Source organism: Protomyctophum parallelum (assembly GCF_964188405.1).
Source record: "Protomyctophum parallelum genome assembly, chromosome: 14".
NCBI lineage: Eukaryota > Metazoa > Chordata > Actinopteri > Myctophiformes > Myctophidae > Protomyctophum > Protomyctophum parallelum.
The window spans coordinates 11510769-11528054 of NC_139709.1; the positions used below are offsets into that span (position 1 = coordinate 11510769).

General features: G+C 42.0%; 2 protein-coding genes across 2 annotated transcripts in view; one reads left to right on the forward strand and one right to left on the reverse strand.

Moving 5' to 3' along the window:
- Nucleotides 1-13825, reverse strand: part of sema4e (semaphorin 4e) — a 31869-nt gene extending 18044 nt beyond the window's left edge. Inside the window, exons 1-5 of the mRNA XM_083781841.1 lie at nucleotides 13267-13825; nucleotides 8593-8768; nucleotides 7981-8200; nucleotides 6449-6594; nucleotides 1057-1123 (exon numbers count right to left, since the gene is read on the reverse strand). Of these exons, the coding sequence (XP_083637967.1) occupies nucleotides 1057-1123; nucleotides 6449-6594; nucleotides 7981-8107 (340 nt within the window). The 5' untranslated portion in view covers nucleotides 8108-8200; nucleotides 8593-8768; nucleotides 13267-13825. The remainder of the gene's footprint in view (nucleotides 1-1056; nucleotides 1124-6448; nucleotides 6595-7980; nucleotides 8201-8592; nucleotides 8769-13266) is intronic.
- Nucleotides 1-17286, forward strand: part of LOC310870597 (C-X-C chemokine receptor type 4-like) — a 277312-nt gene that overhangs the window by 128236 nt on the left and 131790 nt on the right. The gene's annotated exons all lie outside the window — the stretch shown is intronic.

Genomic DNA, 17286 nt, shown 5'->3' on the forward strand with positions numbered 1-17286 from the left:
AACCTACCTGTGGATTCTATAAACACTGATCTGAACCTACCTGTGGATTCTAAACACTGATCTGAACCTACCTGTGTTATTCTAAACACTGATCTGAACCTACCTGTGTTATTCTAAACACTGATCTGAACCTACCTGTGTTATTCTAAACACTGATCTGAACCTACCTGTGTTATTCTAAACACTGATCTGAACCTACCTGTGTTATTCTAAACACTGATCTGAACCTACCTGTGTTATTCTAAACACTGATCTGAACCTACCTGTGTTATTCTATAAACACTGATCTGAACCTACCTGTGTTATTCTAAACACTGATCTGAACCTACCTGTGGATTCTAAACACTGATCTGAACCTACCTGAGGATTCTAAACACTGATCTGAACCTACCTGTGTTATTCTAAACACTGATCTGAACCTACCTGTGTTATTCTAAACACTGATCTGAACCTACCTGTGTTATTCTAAACACTGATCTGAACCTACCTGTGGATTCTATAAACACTGATCTGAACCTACCTGTGGATTCTAAACACTGATCTGAACCTACCGGTGGATTCTAAACACTGATCTGAACCTACCTGTGTTATTCTAAACACTGATCTGAACCTACCTGTGTTATTCTAAACACTGATCTGAACCTACCTGTGTTATTCTAAACACTGATCTGAACCTACCTGTGTTATTCTATAAACACTGATCTGAACCTACCTGTGTTATTCTAAACACTGATCTGAACCTACCTGTGGATTCTAAACACTGATCTGAACCTACCTGTGGATTCTAAACACTGATCTGAACCTACCTGTGTTATTCTAAACACTGATCTGAACCTACCTGAGGATTCTAAACACTGATCTGAACCTACCTGTGTTATTCTAAACACTGATCTGAACCTACCTGTGGATTCTAAACACTGATCTGAACCTACCTGTGTTATTCTAAACACTGATCTGAACCTACCTGTGTTATTCTAAACACTGATCTGAACCTACCTGTGTTATTCTAAACACTGATCTGAACCTACCTGTGTTATTCTAAACACTGATCTGAACCTACCTGAGGATTCTTGCCTTTGTTTTGACAGTCCTCTTGCTGCTGCGACGTCACCTCCCAGCTCACCTGGAATGAGACGCGTTCATTTTGTACATCAGTGCTTCTCAAACTGTAATGAATGTAATGTTTTGTTTAGTTTTGTGTTTTTTTTATTTTAATTTAACCAGTAAAAAAAAAAAGAAGACACATTGAGACGGTCTCTTTTTTTAGTGTGAACTGGCCAAGAGGCAGACAAGAAGTAGAGGATACTAAGTAAGTGCATACTTAGTTTAGACTAGTCATTGGTTAGACATGGGTTAAGGTTAGGTTTAGGTGTGCTTCCCCATGGGAGGTTAGGTTTAGGGTGAGGGTTTGAGATAGGTTGTAGTCAGGGGCGGCCTTAGGAATCTGGAGGCCCGTTTCAAGACCAAATATGAGGCCCCGAATATACCTATGACATCATTATTTTGTTGATACAGCCGTATATTGATACGAATAGTTTGACTGTTCAATATCACACGCAGCCATTACTCTCCACAATTAACAACAACACCTTTCCTCATCCTGTCGTCCCTTCACAATTAAAGTGTCTCCCCTTTACCTCCCAATGCTGCACATTTGACCATGTTATTTACATAGAATAGGTGTAACTTTACTAACATTAACATTGTGGGAGAGAGCAAGGCAGTGAGTGAGCGAGAGATAGAGAGAGGGCCAAGAGTGGCGGGGGTTGACTGAGGGGACTTCAGTGCACTGTACACTCTTGCTTCGTGTCCCAGGTTGGCTTGGTGTGGAATGTGCTAATTTGTCCCCTATATTCAAAGTCTGATTTCCATTGATTGTTGGCTGTGTTTAGCATGTATATGGCTGTGGAGTTTTGGCATGTTTAAACCTCCAGGAAAATCCGTGTTGAGGTTCTTAATCCACTGTTTTCCATTAAAACGTCTTTGTCCTACTGTCCAGTTGGGATTGTGTTGAAGTCCAGATACTTTTAGAGCTTCAATGCCATGTGCCATGTAATGTTGAACAATCCTTTTAGTTGTCTTTTTTGCATTGTTAATATTGTATTTGTGTTGTCTCAGCCTTGTAGCTATTGTTTTACTCGTTTCTCCGACTTATTGTAAGATTAAATAAACACAGTTGCTGGTTCTGGCTGTTATCTGTCGTTTAATCTCCAACATGCGTTTTGTAGTTCTATTCTTAACTATTTGTTTGGGTTTGAACTATTCTAGTCTCTGGCGTGCTGGTGTGTTGATTCCTTTTAGCTTGCTGTATACCAGATACTTTAAGATTATTTCTTTTCTGTAGGCCAAGTTTTGTGAACATACAGGCACAGGTTTGTGTTTCCACCGCATTGTGTCGGACGGAACAATTGTCATTGTTTGATGCCTAGCTGAATGGTTGGAGAGCTTGTCTGGAGAGAAGGAGTCTCCTGAGGTTTGAATATCAGTAAGTGATGCTGAGAGGTGGCTCACCATCAGGTGGGATGAGATGTTGATCCATCATTTCTTGATCTTTCTGCTGTTCCTTCGTCTGGAATGTGCAGGTCTCGGTTGTTGTTATTGTTGTTGTCGTCTGTTGTCGTTGGTTGCCATGGCTAACAGTTCCCACCTGATGTTGTGTGGGAGTTCTGATTGGTCCAGAGCGTACTGAATAACTTCTAGCTTGCATAACGTCTTAAGACAAGGACTCAAGTCTAAGATGAACAGCTCATCAGAGAAAGTGAGATCTCCTTTGTATCCTCCAAATAGGATCTTACGATCTCCCACAATGCAACAGCACATACCATGCATTGGACATGGTCCTTTCCCCTTGGGCTCAACCTTCTTCCAGGTGAAGGTCTCTGGACTGAATTTCCACACATCATTGAAGTTCTGGTTACCGTTCCAGCCACCAAATATGTACAGCTCTCCATTGTAGGTTAATGCTGAATGACTCCTGCGTCCTTCTGGTAGAAGTTGAGCAGAAGGTGTGTCCAGCCAGACGTTGGTCTCTGTGTCAAACACTCTGATGGTGTTGTAGCCCCCCTGGGACCTCCTTCCCCCGAATACAAACATCTTTGTCCCGATGACGGTGGCAGAGTGACAGTATGTAACAGGAGGTGGAGTTCCTCTGGTGTTAATTAAAGTCCAGACCATTGTGCTGGTGTCCAGCTTGTACATGTCATTAGTGTATCCAGTCAGCTTGGTGTATCCTCCATGGATAAACATGACCTTTTCCAACACACAGACTGAGTGGAAGCTCCTCTCCTCTGGAACAGTCCCAGAAACCCTGGGTTGGAACCATCTGTAGGAGTCAACATCAAATGCATAAAGCACATTGCAGTAAGGCTCCCCTCCCCAGATGTAGACTGTATCTTCAACCAACACAGCTGTGTGACCGTAGCGCATGGATGGAACCTCAAGGTGACCGTCACCTCTTCCAGGTTCCACTGGAGGTAACTTCTTCCAGCATAAAGACACTGTGTTGAAGACATGGACATGGACCATGTTGTTGAAGGTCCTTCCATCACAGCGGCCTCCAAAGGAATACAGTTTGTTCCTCACTGCTACAGCAGCATGATAGAATCGCTTTGGTCCTCCTGCTTTGGAAACGGTCCAAGACAACATTGCTGTCTGTCTGTCTGTCTGTCTGTCTGTCTGTGTGTCTTCTCTCTCGACGTCTACAGTCATTTTCAACACGGTGCATCATCTTATATCTTCTGGTGTGATATCACACGAGACACAAACTGTTGCCATGCACGCCTTAATGACGTCAATTAGTGCAGCTGTTCTTCATCTGCACCCTTTGAACTCTATTGCTATATGTATTACTTCATTGCGGCTACCTTGGGGTCTATGGATCTATGGGTCTATGGATCTATGGGTCTTCCACACGTATAGCATAGTATAGTATATATGTATAGTTTATAATATAGTTTCATTATATAGATATTCCACTGTTACATTCTTAGCTTATGCATGTTTCATGATAAATGCTTTTTATGTGATGCATTCCCATGCTTTTTTGTTCTTGCTTAATGTAAATCACTCTGGATTAAGAGCGTCTGCTAAATGCGTAAATTGTAAATTGCTACAGCGTTCCCTAACACTGATCTGTGTTGTGTTTTGAGGCTGTGTTTGTGTGTGTGTGTGTGTGTGTGTGTGTGTGTGCGTGCGTGTGCGGAATGTGCTCAAGCTGACTGGCTGAGCACGGAATGTGATGTATGGTGATAACAGTGCCGCTCGCGTCACGCGGGTGTGATATTTTTCTCCATATCGCTGTGTGAGAGACAGTCCACTGAGCAACTCAAAGTGAGGCTGAATGACAAGCATTTTGCATTCTGGCTCTTTGAGGGGAGCTAGCGCCCCCTATGGCCAGCTTGGTGTGTTTTTGTGTTCTCAGGGGCGGCCTTAGGAATCTGGAGGCCTGTTTCAAGACCAAATATGAGGCCCCCATATACCTATGACATCATTATTTTGTTGAGGCCCCCCTGAGGGTGGAGGCCCGTTTCAATTGAAACTGGTGAAACATACTTAAGGCCTCCTATGGTTGTAGTTGAAGGACTAATGACTGGTCTAACCAAAAGCTGTCTAAACTAAGTACTGCACCCTTAACAGGCAAATCTATAAATAGTATCGCCATAGTCCAGCTGGGACAGACATAAGACCTGTAACCAACCGTGGGGAACAAGCCTTCGGTCTGTAGAATAAACTTTAAGTGAATTTAGATCTGCTTTTTTATTTTTTTATTTTTCATAATCGTGTTATTGATTAGAAGTAGTATTGGCCAGTGGCCACCCCTGGTACTGAGAATACAGACCGAGTTGCTCCAATCCTGAGAGCTCGATGTCAAAAAGACATCATTCTCACCTCAACCTGCTTGTTGAAGAGTTCTGAGGCACAGGGCTTTCACTTATAGTGATTTTTACTAGTTGACTAGTTATGTTATGTTATGTTAACCCATTCTGACCTGAGATCAGATTCATACAAGGTTTCCGCCAGACACACACTGGTCTGATGAACCCATTCTGACCTGAGATCAGATTTAAAAAATGTCAGTCGCTCTTCGATTTTTCAAAAATAGCAGACCTACAAGCTCGTATCGCGCCACTCGGTGGCGCGATATGAGCTTGTAGATCTGCTATTTTTAAATAGCTAAAGCATAACATGATGCTGACACCAAAATGGGTGCCCGGTCAGAATGGGTTAAAGAACTATCAACTAGTCAACTAGTACCAACGAGGTCAACTAGTGGATTACTAGTCGACTAGTTCAGGGGTTTTCAACTGATTGTGAACCAGGGACCACCACCTTGACTAAGAATCAACCTGGGGACCACTGTTGTGTTGCAATGGGATATGGGCTAAGATTAGTGCTTTCGTAATACTTGCTATGGAATACTGTTTCTAAAACCATGGTCCACGGACTTAACTGATATACAGTACTGACACATGTGGCCCTATCTTTGGCGTGCCTTAACCTTTATCCCTAAACTTTTTTGCCACATTTTACTATAATAATGTGTGTGTGTGTGTGTGTGTGTGTGTGTGTGTGTGTGTGTGTGTGTGTGTGTGTGTATATTTTATAGTAAAAATGGCAAATACGTGCAAGATATAGCACATGATGACATGATTATATGGGCACATTTCCTAATAATGATGACTCAATCAGGCAAGCTTCACCCTTCTTGAGATTCTATCTCCCTTTTCTGTAGAATTTCTTAACCTCAGACTTCCCAGTAATTCTAATAACATTGACGCACTTCCACAGAACAGTGCACAGACGTTTAGTGCACTGTTCCCTTAAGGGAACAGTGCACAGATGTTTAGTGCACTGTTCCGTGGAAGAAAATACAAAATCTTCACTTTGCTACATTACTAAATGCATGGTCAGGGACCACATGCAATATCTCCACGGACCACCTGTTGAAAACCCCTGGACTAGTTGAATAGTTGACTAGTTGCATAATAATACTAATAGCCTACTAATACTAAAACTAATTGTAGGAGCCGTAATGTGTTGCATTCTAATGTGCTATTATGATTGACGTAAGGTATGTCACTTTAATGGGCACTGCACAGGTAGTGGGCGTGTCACCGGGGCTGGGGCGCTGCCACTCTAGTTTCATGGCGTTACCCGTCACTTGGGTGAGGGAAGTTGGACAGAGAGAGGAGGTGAGCGTGGGAGAAGACATTTCTGTTGACCGTATCAAACGCACCTTTTATCACCTTAACAACCACGTTCAGTTATAGCTAAAGCCTGGGAACTGTTGTGACTTACGTGTGGTGACAGAATAAACAGTAAAACTTACAGCTGGAATGGACCTGAATTCATTGCGTGCGCGTCATACAAGCGTCTCTTTACTCTCATGTTTAGCTCCTCGCGGCGGCCTTTAAACCGCCGCAACACTAATACTAATACTAATACAGACCTCAGCCTTCTTGTTGGAGATGTCCCTGAGGTCCAGGGCGTACACAGCCTCCCTGGCTCCCACCAGCAGCAGACCCAGGTCTTCTCTCAGCAGCATGGTGGAGTAGTTAGTCACCCCGTCCTCACGGAACAGATGTCCATTGGCACCTAAAACAATACAGAGGAGTTAGCACATAATGTGCCACAGGGGGCCAGGAATCAAACCAGGAACCTTTGGGTTTTTTTGGCCATTCCAGCACATCATGTGCACGAATCTTAGCCCTCTGAATCGGAAACGAATCGAATAGACGGGTACCTGGAGATTTCCGCCCCTACTCGTTAAGAGTCGTTACCCATTCATATTTTAGATGCGCGGTCATGGGGAAGAGCTATTGAGCCACTAAACACAGTCGCTGTATTTATCCAGCACGATTTGAAATGGAAAACTCTTAAAAAGGCCTAGAAAGGCCTCATCCACAACCTTGCACTTTTTCCAATGCATTGAGGCTGAAGGGGAAGCAATGGAACACGGAGCCATCGCTCGAGGGGAGCTTTGATTAGCGGTGAGCCAACTTTATAGTTTTAGCATTAATTATAGCGCTAATTAACACGTTAAAGACGTCGTGGGCGGTGCGGGATCTCATTAAAAAGACGTTAAAGGAGTCCTTAGCCAGGGTTGAGTTAAAAGCTAAATAAATTAAATAGAAATATAACAGGAGAAAATAGGGAATATGATATTTCACTAGATACTTTAACCGTTTAAAGCAATATCAGGTGGAAACTATTACTTTTCAGCATTAAAAAAAAAGTAGCAGATCTACAAGTTCAAAACACGACACATTGCGCCGTGTTTCGAGCTTGCGGATCTGCTACTTTTGATGCTTTTGTGTGATGCCATAGTGTGACCAATTGGGACGTTACTGTTATGAAAAACACCAAAAGTTAAAACCTGGAGATAAGACATTTCTGCCCGGCAAAAATCATAAAAAAATAAACGAGAAAGACTCAGCCATAAGTGCCAGGTGCAGCAAGCTCTCATTTATAAACATTTATAATTAGTGTGTGTGGCGCAGCCTCGGCCTATGGGCCGCAGCGTTCAGAGTATGGGTTTTATGGGTAAATCTCCCATTGGCTTAGAGGCAGAAAATGTTTTTCATGTCATATGAAAGCAGGGAATCATAGCTTCAAATTGACATATTGGTTGTTCAGTTTGACCCACCAGTTTTGGAGATATGGCTTATAGAGTAATGTCTTGCAGAGAAACAGCGAGTTGAGAAAACAGGCTTGAAAGGCTCACTTCTGTGGACTCTTAACAATACACCTAGCTACATGTTTAAGCATTTATTTCATATTTACATGTCGATTTCAGCTCTGACACTTTTTCAGACATGCTCTAGTATGTGAAGAGTCTGCCTGTGCTATTAACTCATAAACTCTCAGTCAAATCTGGTCACAAATGTAATCCAGGCGCTTTTCAAGCACCACCAAAACAACTGTACCGAGTCTAAACTACAGACAAAGCTGGGACAGGACGACGGGATGGGACAGACTCACTGTGATAGGGCACCGTTTTGCGGGAGTCCAAGTCCAAGTCATCCAGAGCCGCGGCCAGGGGAAGGGGGCGGAGCCAGGCGACACACAGAAGGGCCAGCAGCAATAGAGGACGAGGCGTCATCATCATGGCCCCCTTTTCTTTTGGACTTTAATCGAGCGCCAACGTCCTGACGTCACTCGCTCATCTCCTGGTTCCAAGGGTTTCGTGGACGTTCTTCCTCTATGGAGAATAACATTGGGGTCATCTTAAAATCGTCTCATATAAGAATTGTGGTCCAAGAATAAACAAACTGTCTCTGCGATATTGTCAGGGAAGTGTCTCTGTATCGTTTACGACAGTCAGTCACATTTGATACAGTCCGTTTCTAGTGAAAATGTAACTAATTCGGCAGCAGTAACATCAGCGTTTTCTCAGTTGATTCTTCAAATCCATAATATGAGTGAAACCGCTGGGATGATTAGTTTGTTTTTCAAACACAGTTCTTATATGAGGCGCTCTAAGATCCCCCTATGGGGCTCTTAATACAAATTAAGTACACAAACTCTAGCGATATTGGCGTCAGACTTCGGTGCTCTATTAATGTGGAGGATACTGTTGTTAATGTAACAAACCTGCCTTTAACCGTAGCAGGAGGAAGGAGGGAATGCAATGCAATGCATTCACAGTGCAACGCATTAACTGGGGGAGGAGGAGGAGGAAATGTGGGCTGACTGGATGAGGGCACTGCTGGCCCCTTCACTGGCCCCACTCAGCAGGCTGTCCATAGCGAGAGACGGATGGCACTGACCTACCCAAAACAAAGAGAGAAAAGGGGGGATGGTTGAGAGACATTAAGGTTGCATGGATATCATGGGTTTCTCTCTCTCAACAGAACATCACAAACCGCGGTTCACATCCGACAGAGAGAGAGAGAGAGAGAGAGAGAGAGTCAGAGGAAGGGATACGTGTTGCAGAGGCACAAAGACAAAAGATTTAACACAGGGCTAGAAAAGCGAGACTCGGGTGGAGGAGGAACGGGTGAACGTGTGCGAGAAGTTTAAAAAGAAGTGCTGCAGACGAATGGGCCGAGCGCGCCGAGAGCTAAAGTCAGTGCGGCAATAATTCTGTCAGGGCCATAGTGATGGTAATGCAGGGCCATGAAAGGCATTCAGCAGGGGTGCAGGGGTGTGTGTGTGTGTGTATGTGTGTGTGTGTGTGTGTGTGTGTACCGCTCTCTCTCTCTCTTAGCTGAGCTCTCCTCTCCTGCAGCACCAACACAACATAACACACCACATCACATCACCCTACAACACAACACAACACACTACACCACAACACAACACACTACAACACAACACAGCAGCAAATAGGAGAGGCAGCGTTTCCTTTCTGTGCACCACAACTGTGGAGCATACTTCCTGGGGAACTAAAGGCCCATTCACACTGAGCACTACAAGCATACAAATATAGTTTTAAAAATCGTGCTTAGTCAAGTGGATGGCAGAATTCACACCGATATATATACACACGTCACACATAATGCAGTTATAGTTATCTTTTATATTTATAGTGCTCAGTGTGAATGGATAACTAGAGAGGCTAACTGAACTCAAACTTATATAGCGCTTTTCTGAGTACCCAAAGACGCTTTACATGGGGGGTCAACACAAATAAAAACAACTTTAATAGAAAAAAGAAATAATCACTAGAAGCTAAAAAAACATTAAAAGACAAATGTTTGCACATAAGCGGACACACCTTCTAGCACTTTTTAGGTTAGCACTCTCTAAATTAGCACTGTATATATATGGTCCCTCAGCTCTTGACTTTATTAATAATATGTTTCTAGTCTATGGTTTTAACTTTTAAGCTATTGAATGTTATTTCTCGTGGCCGTTTGGAATGGTTACGGAGCTATATTTCGATATGTAACATGTTTTTCGATATGCAACCATGTGGACCTACTGTATGTGTATTCATTGCCTCAGGTATGCTGCAGCTGAGCCACGTTGAGGGTTTTAGTTGTACGTTCCCGTTCGGTGTTCACCATATGCTGTGTTTTTGTTTGGTGTTTGCTGTAAATGTCTATATCGGTATCTCTGTGTGTGAAGCACTTTGAACTGCAACCCTGTATGAAAAGGTGCAAACAAATATTATTATTTTGTATTATCAATATTAACACAACACAAGAGATTCTTGCAGAATGGCCTGCCACGGCTTGTGCAAGATTAAGCTAAAGTTGTGTGTGTGCGTTCCCCAAAAACAAGGAATTTCACAAGATATTAAGTGTGAGACTCTCTGGGTTTGTTGCACAACAAACTCACAACAATTAAGGGCTCATCTAGAGTGGAGTAAAAAGTTAAAGTAACTAACTACTCATGTTACTTCACAGTATGGACTACAAGCCCAATTAAACAATACTCTGGTTTCCAGTGACTTGACTTTAATAGCAGTAGTAGGATATTAACCAAACCACTACTACTACTACTACTGCTACTGCTGCTGCTGTTCTTACCTGCAGACATGCATGCTTTGTCTCTGCAGATGAGCCGTAGCATGTCAGAGAACGCCCTACGGATGAGATGTTTCACATACCCTGTCAACGACGTCAGACAACACCCAACAACCAAATACCTCTGCATCCTACACTCTGTATCACCGCTGTCGGGCAGAAACCTCCTATCTCCATATTTTATCCTTTAAAAAAAAAACATTTAGGCCTGACGTCTAAATAAATAAAAGTCTTCTGAAAGAATATATATTCAAAGATTTGTGCCGCATTTTTACGGCTTTTCAAAAATAGCAGACCTACAAGTGGCGCGCTATGAGCTTGTAGATCTGCTATTTTGCAATAGCTAGTAGAACAGAATGCTTAGTTAAAACACCAAAAGGGGTTATACTTGACAATGAATTGTCACACAGATGATTGCGATGATATGCAATTATGCAATAATTGTTGTGACAGGCCTAATGCAAAGCTATGTCTTAACCTGTTGACAGTCACAGATGTTGAAAACTAGCACGTACTTGTCTTGTGCTAATATAGACTTTTTAAGCAACGCATCTGGTTCGTCCGTGATTGTGGTTTCCACATCAAATAAGTGAATGTCAAGTCCAAGTGCGTTGACACGTCATGGGTTGCAAAAAGGATTGGTACATTTTCAGAAAACCACAGGACTTGAACCCTAATACAGTGGTTCTCAAAGTGGGGTACGAGAACCCCCAGGGGTCCTTGATTTGGTTCAAGGGGTCCCCAACAAAATGACGTAATATAGTATCAGAAATTAGCACATTTAGCCCTATATAAATAGAGTACTTGAAAAATAGACTTCACAACAAATATATGATGCATTTGGGGAACGGATTCAACACTTTAACAACACAAATGCTGGGGTCCCTTGCACAAAATATGTTCAGATGGTTCTCTGCGGCCAAATACAATATTGTGGTCCTTGACATGAAAAAAGGTTTGAGAACCCCTGCTTTAATAGTGAACTAATATGGGAGGGGATACACATAAAAATGCAACAGCCTACTTTGGGTCTTGTTTTGGTTGAAATTATGCCCGTTTAATTACGTATGTGCATGCAGTGCATTCAGCAGCCGCTCTCCTCTTATACCAGCGTCCCATTAAATAGGAATTCAACTTAAATTACAACCATCTGCATTCTCCCACTATTGTGCAGTGCAGACCGCAATGCACTGCCAAGCTATAAAAGTCACATGGCTGGGCTAAGAGAAAGCATTCCTTCACCTGACTGAATTGATTTTAGATTTTGTTTATGTCGGGGAGAAACCAGCTAACTCCATTTGTGATGTTAATATTATAAAGACACACATTCAAGTCTGACAATTTATAAAGTTACCATGCCAACTTTGACAAAGCAGTAGCCTATATTGTGTTGTTCTAAAAACATGTGTTTTGTTTGTCTTTCCTGAAAGGTTAATAATTTGGACAGCAGAGTTGAATTATGATAAAAGATTAGATGTTATGTGGTTATTCTTTTGGAAGTCCTGACGTCACTCGCTCATCCCCTGGTTCCAAGGGGTTCGTGGACGTTCTTCCTCTATGGAGAATAACATTGGGGTCATCTTAAAATCGTCTCATATAAGAATTGTGGTCCAAAAATAAACAAACTGTCTCTGTGATATTGTCAGGGAAGTGTCTCTGTATCGTTTACGACAGTCAGTCACATTTGATACAGTCCGTTTCTATGTGACTGACTGTCGTCAGTCAGGCACTATGTGACTGACTGACTTGTGTCGTTTCTATGTGACTGACTGACTTGTGGTAAGTCTCCACCTAAGAATTTCGGCCAAAAACAGTAGTTCTCAGAGTGGGGTATCCAAGCAGGTATGCCCTTGCCCAGGAGTTCCTTAAGGGCAAACAATCCTAAGGTTTCTCAAAGGGTGTCGTGACGTCCAGTGGTGCAGAATACTTTGATAGCATTTGGAATCACTTCAGTTTAACCACTCTTAAAAACACACCTAAGTTGCACTGTACTTGGCGAGTTATGTTTCCACATCTACACCAACTCTCTTCATATGGTGAAGAGCCTTTATATTATATATAGCATATATACCATAGGCTACCTACTTTTTATGCCAATACTTTTGGACTACATTTTAAATACCGGCCTTTCCTTATAGTTGCAACTGAGTATTTCCAGATTGTGGATTTGTGGTATTGATACTTTTACTTAGTATACTTCCACTAGCTCTGGTCCATAGCCTTGAAACAGTAGAAATCTATGGACCAGAGCTATACTTCCACCACCGACTGCGTGCATAGCAGCAGGTGTATGAACTGCAATCATGTGTTTTAAAGACTATATTGTTTACAACAGTGTTCTACTTCTATCTAGAGTCATAACATGCACTTTGCTTTCACAAACACAATGACACACTCACACAGTGTGACAAATAAAATACTCGATCGCCAGCTCTGTGTGTACTGTGTGTGTGTGTGTGTGTGTGTGTGTGTGTGTGTGTGTGTGTGTGTGTGTGTGTGTGTGTGTGTGTGTGTGTGTGTGTGTGTGTGTGTGTGTACAGTGTAGCAGCCTACTGACTGTATAGTACTAGACACACCCTGACACAGAGCTAATTCTGCAACACCAACATTACACCATACATACACCAAACGTCTTAAAACGAATCAATCCATAATCATTCACACACACACGTATAGTTTACCTCATACAGCAATTATCTTATGACCATTATGATGTGATCACAACAAGAATAATAATACAAATGCACAACAAATCACAGTTCTCCCAACACAATGACGCTTTTTACCGCCTTACCTTCTAAAGTGAAACTTTTCCTTCAATGTTTTGCATGCAATGATGCAACAACTGAACTTCCTTGATAGATTCCCAGATTAGGTTGCATTGCATGAGGAACGCCCCAGGCTGCAGCAGGTAGGTAGGTAGGTCGCCTTTTTTTTATTAATAATATAAAACCGGGCGTACTTACGGCAAAGACAAAGTGCAGCGACCCCACACCATTCATTCATTCATTCATACAGACAGACTGTGTACAGGACTTGTCCCCGACCCCGCCGGCTGTCCCCAAAGTGTCTTTTTGTTGTTGTCCTACTCCTGTGAACAAGTCTCTTTTTGTTGAGGCGAGTTGAAACGCATGCCGTCCCGTTGTGATTGAAAGAATGTGTGAGACACAGAGACTTGCACAGACAGCTTGCTTCTTTAACCCGGGTTCTTTTTTTTAGTCGAGATTGAGCATATTATGCAGAGTAAGAAAGACGGTAAGACCCCTCAGACCCAGAGCGCATGCAAGGTGCTGATCTGAGACCTCTCCTCTCTTCTCTCTCTTCTTTGTGTCACCAGAAAGAACAGCGTCTGTTTGTCACCAAAACACTGTGATTGGACGAGACGAGAGCAGAGGGAGTCGTTTGAAGATGAGCGAGGGAGAGGGGTGTGTGTGTGTGTGTGTGTGTGTGTGTGTGTGTGTGTGTGTGTGTAACACTGACTGTAAAACAACAAGTCCTGACAGGATGAGACTGAGACATATAGCTTAGCCTACTGCTGAAGCATGGACAACATCTGATCTCTAAACCGGTGGTTTTAAACCTGTTCATGTCAAGGTCAAGGACCGCCTTAATGTTAATATTTAAGATTATTCAAAATAAATATTCCAAACATTTTCAAGATTGTTCAGATCACAGACAGGCCTGATAGACAGACAGACAGACAGACAGACAGACAGACAGACAGACAGACAGACTTAAAGTACTAAAAGTACTCATATTGCAGAATGTCCCATTTCACAAGGTCCAAATGTGTACAAAGTCTTGTGATAATAGCAGATCTACAAGCTGACAATGTGTTGCATTGTGAGCTTGTAGATCGGCTATTTCCAAATGGCCAAAATGTATATAGGGCTGGAGTGGTTAATGGATGTTTTATAATCAAAATTACAATCTCCAAAGTAACTAAAGTTTTCAAGTAAAAGTACAATATTTTGATCCAAAATGTAGTGAAAGTGAATTTATTGGAAATTGGAAATACTCAAGCAAAGTACAAATTCCTTACTAAATTACTTAGTACTTAAGTAAATGTATTTAGTTACTTTCCACTACTGCCTGTGGCCAATCCACCCCTGGCAGTACTTGAGTAAATGTACTTTTCTGTAACAACCTTGTAACAACCTTGAACCGTTAACATCATTGGTGAGCAAACAAGATTTCAAACGTATCTGGCTAATATAATGGTTATTTTTATTGATGGACCACAATGGAGAAACAATTAAGCCCCCACGGGCCTTTTTGTGTTATCCTTTTAGCATAACCTTTGACTGTTCTACGACCTGGCTGTACTGTCAACAATCTGGTTAATAAAATATTCAATCAATCAATGCAAGAACAATGGTTTCTGTTTCAGCGTGCTAATGACTTACCAGGAAGAGAAAGGCTGTATTTATTAGCTTGGAATCCTCACTGTTAGAATAGATGGCAGAAGCTGTTGGCAAAATTACGGGCTACAAATGCAGTGGTCCAGCTAAATGATGGAGAGTTGGTAACCAAATGGATCCTTATAGATCTTTACAGGTAGATTTATTGTTTAATATCTGTAATGCATTACTTAGTTAATTTACAAGAAGTAACACACCACAACATTCGCCTGTTGTGGGTTTTCAACTGATTATGAACTAGGAACCCCGACTAAGAATCAACCTGGGGACCACCACCTGGTTCCTGACTAAGGGCCGATTCATACTCCTATTTTACCGCTGTTTCGGCGCTGTAGTGCCGAAATGATTTCGGCTCGTCAGAAATTTTCAGTAGCACCGAAGAGCCGACTTTAGGACGGTACCCGCCGACCCGAACCTCAAATGACGTCACATTGTAGGCTCTACAGCGCCGAACCGACTTTTATTCTGCTCTAAAATAGGAGTATGAATCGGCCCTAAGAATGAACCTCATGGGGATCACTGTTGTGTTGGGTGGGGGATAGGGATATGGGCGTGGTGTGGGGGGGGGGGAAGCTTGAAATTAAATATTGACTGTTAAGGGCTTCATTTAATTTGATAATTTGAGGTGAATTAAATCAAGCCCATAACAGTCATTATTTAACTATCATGCTAGTGGTCCGGAGCTCAAAAAAGATTGAGAACCACTGATCTATTCCTTATAGGTTGCCCTTATTCTGTTCTCTTAACTTTCCATGATAAACTCATACAGCAGACATAAGCGATTGCATGATTGGGGACATTTCCTAATAATGGTAACTCCAGTCTCCAGTCAATCACATGCGATTGCATAATTGGGGACATTTCCTAATAATGGTAACTCAACCAGCAGTAGACCTGTACTTTCCTTTGACATTCTAATTCCCTTTTCTGTAGAAGTTATTGATATCCGACTTCCCATACTGACAACATTGATGTGTCATCATACATCATCAGGTGCACAAACTAGCTGGTTGATAAAAACAAATCTTCAATTTCCTACATTACTAAATGCATGGTCAGGGACCACATTCAATAACTTCACCCGACCACCAGTGGTCCACGGACCACCAGTTGAAAACCTATACACATCAATACAGCATGGAATTGTGGCAAAATCTCATCCAGCGATAACAACATAATTCAAAGTCTTAAGTGGTGGTCTGTGGCTGTGGCTCAAATGGCAAATAAGTAATGGGATTGGGCCTTGACATTGAAAGGGTTGAAAACATGATAGCATGTTATGTAGACAGATGACCTAGATAGTGTTCATAGTTTCTATTATAGATTTTTTGAAGTGATTTTCTGTTTAGACTGATAGGTCCTTAATTGTCTCCTGCTGCCGGGCCTGGCTTTAGGCCTACTTATGATAGGAGATGAATATTTCTATGCATTTGATGTATTACCTTGTGTTGTCCTTGCTTACTATAATTACTCTGGATTAAGAGCGTCTGCTAAATGCCTAAATGTTTAATTGTAAAACCTTAAACCACTGGGCTACATACATACACTGCAGACTACACAGCTGTGCCATGCTGCTTCCTACCCGCGGCGGCCTACAGCGCCTTAGACCATGAACAGAAATATTATGGGAATGCTGAAATATGCTCCTGGCTTTGCCAAGCTGTCAAAGAATCACCTCAGAATTTCAAAGTACCTGGCTGGCACAGTGTTATCAACAAAGCCTCCCATTGTGAAGTAACCTGATAGAGAACCTCTCGCACTGTGAGTCCTTTAAGTCCATGTAAGGCAAAGCCACGATATGTTTGTATCACACAAAGTGTATCATAAGGCATAAAAGGCCATTTAAAGAGAAATAAGGAGTAGAAATTAATTAAGTAGAATACAATATTAAAGGCAAAAGTACATTTTTAGGCTATGATCTTTTTTCCCCCCAGTTAATCACATAAACCATAGTGTCCTTGGAGTCAAAGTGCTTCTAAATGATTAGATTAATCAAAATGTAATAAATAAATAAATTGATTATCACCTGGGCTGAGTTGACTTGCAGCAATACAGCATATGGTGAAATAGTGCAGAAAGGGTAGGTTAATTGTACTTAGGCCATTCCATTTCTACAATTCCTTACAATGTTTTCTCTGTCATTCAGAACATTGTTGCAATTAGTGTGAGGTAGTGTGAAATGGCTGGTTTTGCATGAAATGGCTGGACTAGTAGGCCTATAGTTTGTTAGTCGTCACGTCAAACGTCATCACTATAGAAGTCCAGTCACATGCCTGTACTTCTTGTGCCTCATGTGGCTGGACCCCATACAGTGAAAATCAGACTATATATGGCTCAAAAGAATAACTTGAACAACATCCCAGATTCTGTGCACCGGCGCCGTGGAAAAACGG